We start from the raw sequence: 9260 nt of genomic DNA, 5'->3' as shown, positions 1-9260 counted from the left end.
ATTCTGTAACAGAAAAAGCATTAAAAACGAGACTTCTCTAGGGTGATGTATGTTGGACTTCCATCATTTAGTTCACTTAAACTCCGCCCTTTTCTCACAATTGCCAAAAGAGTCAAATGGGTGGAGCTTGACCTAATCCAGCTCCACCTCTCTGGACCTAATGGGTGGAGCTTGACCTAGTGTTTAGATAGGGTTATGGTTAGGGAGTGGTTGGACTTTAAATCTCCACCCATTACATCCAGAGAGGGGGAGCCAGATGCCATGCTCCGCCCATTGGCTCTACATTCAGATCTGCCTCCATCCAATCAGCTACCAACAAATAGAATCAAGTCCCTGTCCTTTTTTTTTTCTATAATTGGTTACATCACAATGTAGGAAAAAAATGTCTGTGGCTATTGTCACTTCAGTCGCGACTTTATAATTGATCTTAGCATCTTTACTCAATCTGACGCAGAAATGTGCTCATTACAAAATTATCGTTGTTTGCGATGCACTGCTACGATCTGACGCATAATTCATGAAATGGTGCTTCTGTGTAGCGTGCGCTAGGCTTGAAACTAATTCTGTAAATTCAGGGAGACGATCACAGGACAGACACTTTAAAGCAGAAAAAAAGTTCCACCACGCTCTCCACAACAAACGTCAAAACCGATCAAATACTACACTCTCACATTTCACTCTGAATTATATGACATATGTACAAAATTCTCTGAGAAGATATGACTGTATGAACGGGACCGGATGATGTTCTGGTGAAGTGGACATGGGATTGAATCTTACCAGCCTACAAAGCTGTCCTTCAATACATGCGGCACCCTTGAGTGAAAGACCTTAAAACATTTGTACATCGTTACACTACAAGGAATCGATAAACATGTTTTCTCATGCATACAGCAGTAGGTTCTACAGTGACAGCGTGCGTTCAAAAGAATAGTTAACTTCCTGCTCCTGCATGAGCTTCTTGCACCCGGGCATCAAGGGCACCAATCACAAGACAGCATGTGTTTGGGGACGGGGCAGGCTGTGTGGGGGCGGGGTTTAACGAGGGCACGAGTGGCTGCTGTTGTCTCTGTGTCTGCTCAGCACGGCTGTCATTCCGGGTTTGTCTTGTGATGAAATCATGTTCCTGAGTCCTGTTTATGAATGACAGCAGGAATGGGATTCTGATACAGCGCTCCTCAACGTCCAGGGTAAGATGGCTCCATGCCACAAATGCTAAACCGAGATCGGAGGAGACCATGCCCAACTCTTCCATTCACTCATCCCTTGTTTCTCCATTTGAATTCCTTATTTTCTTACTTATTTTGTTTTCTCATTCATACAAAAGCAGAGAAATCCTTACGGAGATTTGCAGACCAGTTTCGAGGAGTTCTTTTATATTGATGTTTCCCACAGCTGAAACAGATCACGCACAGACATAATGAACACGTGCTAATAAATATGACTAGTGTTATTTAAAAAGAAAAAACAAGTAGCATAGCAGATAAAAAAAATGATTACTGAACTTCCATCCAGTCATGATAAAAAAAAAAAGTATGCATGATTATTATGATTATTACTGGAATGTGCAGGCAGCACAAAGTCTTCAGCAAAATTAGATGTTCTTGAGTAAATATTTAAGAATTGCTTTCAAGAACATTTTCAATAATTGCACCTAGGAACATTTTTATAAACTTCTTAAAATGTATCTTTTTTTACTTTCATTTTTTTGTGAATATGGCCTCAGGCTTGTGGGTATCTAGTTTACTTTCAACTAAGTGCTTCATATTATTAGTGAATAGTAGCAATGAGAAAACAAAGCTTTTCAAAGCTCTGAATCAACTGAACCAATTTCTTTGTAAAAATGATTCACTGTTTCGAAGCGCTCGAAACATCACGGGATGGCGGCCGGCACCTGCTGGTCAAAATCGTGTAAATGCAACAGACACTGATGACACATTTATAAAACAATTGCATGTTTTAATAAAACTAATCTATTAAATGCAACCTTCATATTAAATTAAATACCATTGAAAATTAAGGTTCTGTAAAAATGGTATTGTATTAATTTGTAGTCCCTGTTTTGTGTTTTTAGGCAGGGCTTGACAAACAAGTCAAGTAGAGGAAATTAAGTTTTCCTTTTTGTATTATACACATTTATTATACACAAGAATAAAAATTCATTAAATTAATTAAAAATGTACCTACATAATAAAACTAATCATAGATTAGTTAAAAACCATTAGACATTTTAGTATAATTGAAATACTATTATAGTTTTTGTTAATATTTTGAATTAGATTTTATTTTTGCTTTCTGCTTTGATGTTGATTTTAGTTAAAGTTTTAGTAATTTTTGTTTTTGTCATTTTTGTTAGTTTTTGTTGTTTCTACGTGTCTCTATATATTTATTCATCTTTATTTCAATTTTAATTTTAGTTAAGAACATTAAGTTAAATTAAATGAAAATAAGAAATGTTGCCGTGGAAACTAGCTGAAATGTTTTTTTTTCATATTTTATTTGATTTCAGCTAGCATTTATTTTATTTCAAGTAACAATTTTTTAACGGTTTTACTTTTAGTTAACTATAATAACCCTGACTCCATCTAGTGGCGAACCACTGGAATTTTGAAAGTTTGATACAAGTTCTGAACCACTGATTAAAAACAAATTTTCTTGAAGCAGTGTTTTGAAAGCTCTCCTCATTAGTGAACGGATCATCTCAAGTAAAAGCTCTAAAGTTACACAATGTGCAGAAAATGCAGTGTAATTACCCCTTGAGAAACAAAAGAGCTAAACCATTGTTCTGAGGAAACTGTTCTGTCTAAATAATTGAATCATGTGCTAATGACAATAAAGTGATGCTGACATATGATAAGTCTTACCCTGGCACTCTGTCTGTTGGCCTTCCTCTCATCTGGAAGGGGAGGCATGGGGTAGGGGTATCTCCGGCTGGAGGCGATGGAGCCCGTTGAAGAAGTGGGCGATTTGGCGGGTGACAGTGTCCTGAGAGAGTGGAGAGATGTGACATTAGTACTGTAGTGCGTGAACCGGATACTAGCGTTAACGAACATGGAGCGGTCACCTTTGACCCCTTGACGAGGTCAGAGGGAGTGTTTCCACGGCAAGCCATCATCCAAAATCACTAACTTCATCAGTCTTTTCCACAAAAATACCCACTGGCTCTTACTGGAGAGTGAAGCAGGCCAGATACTGTGAGCACAATGTAGTGCTGTTGGGATGTTTAACGAACAAACATACCCGGCGTCATGTGGGCTTACAAACATGGCGGACATGATGAGGTGATCAGGACCGACACATGTGATCATCACAGAGACTATGGTAGCCAAACGATGAAGACATCATAGAGTGCAAAAGTGACACACGTTAAGCAGCAGCTGGCATGCAGAGAGGGACACTGAGTGTCAGAGTGACAGAACAGTGAAGGAGGAATAAAACAACAATTAATCAAACACAGAACTTTAAGTACAATCAATGAGGCTGGTTTGGTCTTTTGATGTTCACACACAGATGTACAAATACAACAGCCTACACAGAGCACCTGAGTGAACCTCACGAAAACACATCCTAGCTATATTTCAGTCAAAGGAGAAGTGCTCACTAACACAGATTTAGACAGATTTGTGAACAATATTTGAGAGAAATAGGCCTTTTGTGTACATAGAAAAAGTCTTAGATCTTTGAGTTCAGCTCATGAAAAATGGGGGCAAAAACAAGTGTTGCATTTATAATCTTGTTCAGTGTATGATAATGACATATAAAATATATATATTTACCCATATAAAATCATTTTTAGGAACATTATGATGACTGTCATTGTGACAATATTTATTGTTTCCCACACATTTCACCCCCAAAATACTTTTTTTTTTTTTATTATTATAACTCGCTGGTGTTTTCATTAAGTCATTTTAGTTGTACTGCATTGACAGAACTACTGTAATATTTTTTCAAAAACAAGTGTTGCATTTATAATCTTGTTCAGTGTATGATAATGACATATAAAATATATATATTTACCCATATAAAATCATTTTTAGGAACATTATGATGACTGTCATTGTGACAATATTTATTGTTTCCCACACATTTCACCCCCAAAATACTTTTTTTTTTTAATTATTATAACTCGCTGGTGTTTTCATTAATAGTCATTTTAGTTGTACTGCATTGACAGAACTACTGTAATATTTTTTATTTAAATTCAAATAAATTAAAGGTAGTACAAAAATGTAATATGATGTATATTTGCTTTACAATATATTTTTTAATTATTTATTTGCATTACAATAATGAGAATTTTAAGAATTTTTTAAAATGTCCTTTTTTTTCATTGAACAATTGTCACAATGCAACAAAAACCTTAATGGCCCTACAAATATTTTCTATGTAAAAAATTATTTCTTATTTCTGTTGATGTTGGACTGAAATCTTATCTGAACATGTTCTTGGGTTTGTGAGATGATCATATGAAAGCCATTCTTGGATACTTGCATCACATGATTATCGATGTTTATGTCAAATGATGCACTGATTATCAAATGCCTTCAGTCTTCCTTTATTGTGGAGTATGAATGGAAGATTTATGCTTATAAAGCACTGGGTATCTGGATATACTGTTGACCCTTGTAACTGTAGAAATGTTCATGCATTTACAGTGCACTACTTAAAAAGAAATTCTCTAATGTGATATTGCAGTTTAATTTCTAGTGTATCTGTTGATGACTTGTTGTAATGGAATAATAAATTATTAGATCAAATAGAAACAAATACACTGAAATTAATATTTGATTTTGAGAGGATTCATGTCGTTTCTGCCAGCAAGTGCTCTTCAATCCCTAACACTCAGTTCTCATCTCTGAAAATGATATTTGGTCAAGGAAACAAACAACTGATGGATAGGGACAGATATAATGCAGTCTGATGTTATTGTACCTAATATAAGGTCCTTCAGTGTTTTTATTCACATCTTCTACCCATTTAGTTACATAATACTCTGATTTGACGCAAGGGGTTAAATACCTGCAGGATGAGGATGGGAAAGGAGCGATGGTGAACAGAGAGATAGAGAAAGGGAAGGGTAGGGTAGGGGGAGAAGAGAAAGAACAGGAGAGATAGGAGAAACTGGATAAAGGAGGAAGTTGGTAAAAGACAGCAGCAGCACTGAAATTCTTTACGGTCCAAGATGCAGGTGAGAGATCAGACAGCAGCTCAGAGTACAGCACCTACACAGATATCATGAAGCTTTTTCGCTTTATGGCTGAAGCAGGACAGAAAAATGTAAGACTCTGCTGCTGTAAACGTCAGCATCCAATTGACCTTAGTTCACCCGAAAATGTAAAATTTGTCATCATTTCCTTGTTGTTCCAAATCTATTTGACTTTCTTTCTTCAGTGGAACACAAAGCAAAATATTATTTTCCATTCAATGAAAGTGAAATAGTGGCTAGTGAATATCTAAAATGACAAAAACAGAATAATCAAAGCAGTCTGTATAACTTGTGCACTGTATTCAAAGCCATACAATAACTTTTAGAAAGTAAACGATTGAAATTTAAGTTGTATTAGATGAAAATCTTCCCCTTACTCTAGCACTACTATCTCATTCGTACATGTGCATATTCAAACAAAGTTTACATACTACTGTTCAAAAGTTTGGGGTCAGTAAGCTTTTTTTTTTTAAAGAACTGAACACTAATTCAGCAAGGATGCATTGATCAAAAGTGAAAGAAATCTTCTGTAACATTATAAATGTCTTTAATATTTCAAATAAATGCCGTTCTTTTGAACTTTCTATTCATAAAATAAATCTTGAACATAATGCATCACAGTTTCCGCAGTAATATTAAACTATTACATCTATACTACATAATATTTCTTCAAGCATCAAGATTGAATAGATGTATGCCAATTAGATTTAAGAGTTATTGCAGAGGTTAAGGTTATCAGTAATTAGATTTAAATTAAGATCTCCTCCTAACATCACATCATTAAGTAATTGATGCACTATATACTATGCACTTATACACTATGTACTCAACCATGTAGTGTATAAATTACATGAGGTTATTTTGTCATTAATAATCTGAGTTTGATCGCCCCTCCCCCTACACTACATAATTACAGCTGTGACAGTTTAGTGCATTAACCGTTTTTTTCCAGTTATTTAAGTGCATCATCAGGGTATTTAAAGTGCACTTTTTCTTAACAGAGAGATAGAGAAAGGGAAGGGTAGGGTAGGGGGAGAAGAGAAAGAACAGGAGAGATAGGAGAAACTGGATAAAGGAGGAAGTTGGTAAAAGACAGCAGCAGCACTGAAATTCTTTACGGTCCAAGATGCAGGTGAGAGATCAGACAGCAGCTCAGAGTACAGCACCTACACAGATATCATGAAGCTTTTTCGCTTTATGGCTGATGCAGGACAGAAAAATGTAAGACTCTGCTGCTGTAAACGTCAGCATCCAATTGACCTTAGTTCACCCGAAAATGTAAAATTTGTCATCATTTCCTTGTTGTTCCAAATCTATTTGACTTTCTTTCTTCAGTGGAACACAAAGCAAAATATTATTTTCCATTCAATGAAAGTGAAATAGTGGCTAGTGAATATCTAAAATGACAAAAACAGAATAATCAAAGCAGTCTGTATAACTTGTGCACTGTATTCAAAGCCATACAATAACTTTTAGAAAGTAAACGATTGAAATTTAAGTTGTATTAGATGAAAATCTTCCCCTTACTCTAGCACTACTATCTCATTCGTACATGTGCATATTCAAACAAAGTTTACATACTACTGTTCAAAAGTTTGGGGTCAGTAAGCTTTTTTTTTTTAAAGAACTGAACACTAATTCAGCAAGGATGCATTGATCAAAAGTGAAAGAAATCTTCTGTAACATTATAAATGTCTTTAATATTTCAAATAAATGCCGTTCTTTTGAACTTTCTATTCATAAAATAAATCTTGAACATAATGCATCACAGTTTCCGCAGTAATATTAAACTATTACATCTATACTACATAATATTTCTTCAAGCATCAAGATTGAATAGATGTATGCCAATTAGATTTAAGAGTTATTGCAGAGGTTAAGGTTATCAGTAATTAGATTTAAATTAAGATCTCCTCCTAACATCACATCATTAAGTAATTGATGCACTATATACTATGCACTTATACACTATGTACTCAACCATGTAGTGTATAAATTACATGAGGTTATTTTGTCATTAATAATCTGAGTTTGATCGCCCCTCCCCCTACACTACATAATTACAGCTGTGACAGTTTAGTGCATTAACCGTTTTTTTCCAGTTATTTAAGTGCATCATCAGGGTATTTAAAGTGCACTTTTTCTTTTTGGAATTTTCAGTGTGAACACACTACTTGCACTATTTATACTAAAAAACGTCATAGAGTAGCGCATAAGTACGAGATTTGGGACACACCTTTAGAATATAGTGACTACTTTTTTGATACTTCTAAATAGCTTAGTCCCTGATCACTAAATTGTTTAGTATAGAAAAGCATCAACATTCTGTTCTGTGTTCTAAAAACAGAAAGTCATACAGGTTTGGAATGACATGATGAGTGAATGATGATTTATTTTTCAGTGATCTATTCCTTTAAATTTAGCAGAACTTTTCCACAAGCATCAACTTCAACGTTAAAGCACATTTTAGAAGTGCAATGCTGCTTACTAATGCGTTTCTGAATATGTTTTGCTTGAGATAAAGTTAGTAGTATTTGTGTAGGTCAGCTGCATGTTGTTTTTTTGTTTTAGTTGAAGTCAGTTTGTCACATGCGTTTGAAACAAGAGAGTTTAGGTGCAGAAACGAGCATCAAACTGAAATCAGAATCAGAATGTATATTGTGTGCATACAGATGATGACAGACATGCAGGTCAGTTTCAACGAGCTGTTTCCAGAGGTTAAACCAATGCACACATCAGTGCACACCCAAAACAAACCAACATTTACTCCAAACACTTTTCAATAAAATTGTTTGGACTGTAGTAATGACAAATGGCATAGAGTTTAAGACTCCATGCAAAGTCCAACATCTACATCAGTCACTGTACGATGTCATATGGCAACACTGCATCTCTTACTCTGTGGAGTTGGAGCGAGGACGGAACTTCTTTCCCTTGAGCTTCTTACGGGTACCTGTGATGTTTCCTGCATCGACAGAGGAGAAGAACACATGATATGAATGCTGAGACAAATCTGATGCAAGCTTTGCCATTTTGAGCGGATGTATTGATGGGTGCATTACCTTGCCATGAGTTGCTCCTGGGTCGTCCGTTTTCACAGACGTCAGAGATGTGCTTGGCATCTGGGATTCTTTCACTCCAGGAGTGAGACATACCATTAGATCTTCAGACCAAAGAACAGAGAAATTCTCACTGTAGTTCATTAAATGCAGTTACAGAGATTAAAAGGGTTCTGTATGAGGAAAACAAATGACAAAGACGTCATGTGGGTCATTCCTACTAAGTTTCCAGTACATTTGAATGTTTACTCACTGTTATTAAAGATAGAAATCATATCAGTTTGTTGTTTTCTTTTAGCACACAATTAAGTGTGTGTGTTTTTCCCATGTCTGCAAACTATCATGGAAAACTGGCAATGCATTTTAAGCAATATTGCAGGGGGTTCTTAATTTCTCCTTCCTTCAATCAAAAATTGTCATAATTTATGATCATTTTATAGGTTCCCCACTTGTCTTCAACTTCACTTTTTATCCCTGTTAATCTTTTGTAATTTTCTTGACAAAAGTCTGTTTCTGACGAGCTGCATCACTGTGTGGTATGGTGCTTGCAACGCATCCTGCCGCAAGACACTTCAGCGCATAGTGAGAGCAGCTGAGAAGATCGTTGGTGCCTCTCTCCCCTCCCTCCAGGACATTTACAACACCCGTCTCACCCGCAAAGCCCTCTGCATTGCAGGTGATCCCACCCACCCGACACACAGCTTCTTTAGTCTGCTGCCATCAGGGAGGAGACTGCGGAGTCTCCAGGCCAGGACCAGCAGACTGAAGGACAGCTTCATCCATCAGGCTGTCAGGAAGCTGAACTCCCTCCCGACCTTGCCCCCCCTCCCCTCTTTTGCCCCACGCACCACTGAACTCTGACGGACTCTCCCACTCCCCACTCCCAAATACACACACACAGTCACTTTAATCAGTCTAAATAAGCTCTTTTTGCACTACAAATCATTATATCTGCACTGTTGTTTACTTCACTGGTTTGCACTCTATCTGCC

The 9260-nt window shown here is 36.4% G+C and overlaps 1 protein-coding gene across 1 annotated transcript in view; it reads right to left on the bottom strand.

The window, feature by feature from the left end:
* Nucleotides 1-21: 21 nt before the first annotated feature.
* LOC107666740 (disintegrin and metalloproteinase domain-containing protein 22-like) overlaps nt 22-9260 on the bottom strand; it is a 66529-nt gene continuing 57290 nt past the window's right edge. The window contains exons 27-30 of the mRNA XM_016458173.1: nt 8272-8372; nt 8108-8174; nt 2865-2985; nt 22-1395 (exon numbers count right to left, since the gene is read on the bottom strand). Of these exons, the coding sequence (XP_016313659.1) occupies nt 1375-1395; nt 2865-2985; nt 8108-8174; nt 8272-8372 (310 nt within the window). The 3' untranslated portion in view covers nt 22-1374. The remainder of the gene's footprint in view (nt 1396-2864; nt 2986-8107; nt 8175-8271; nt 8373-9260) is intronic.

The sequence above is a fragment of the Sinocyclocheilus anshuiensis genome, unplaced genomic scaffold (assembly GCF_001515605.1).
Source record: "Sinocyclocheilus anshuiensis isolate Anshui unplaced genomic scaffold, SAMN03320099.WGS_v1.1 scaffold267, whole genome shotgun sequence".
In the NCBI taxonomy this organism is placed as follows: Eukaryota; Metazoa; Chordata; class Actinopteri; order Cypriniformes; family Cyprinidae; genus Sinocyclocheilus; species Sinocyclocheilus anshuiensis.
This window is presented reverse-complemented; position numbering and strand designations above follow the sequence as displayed.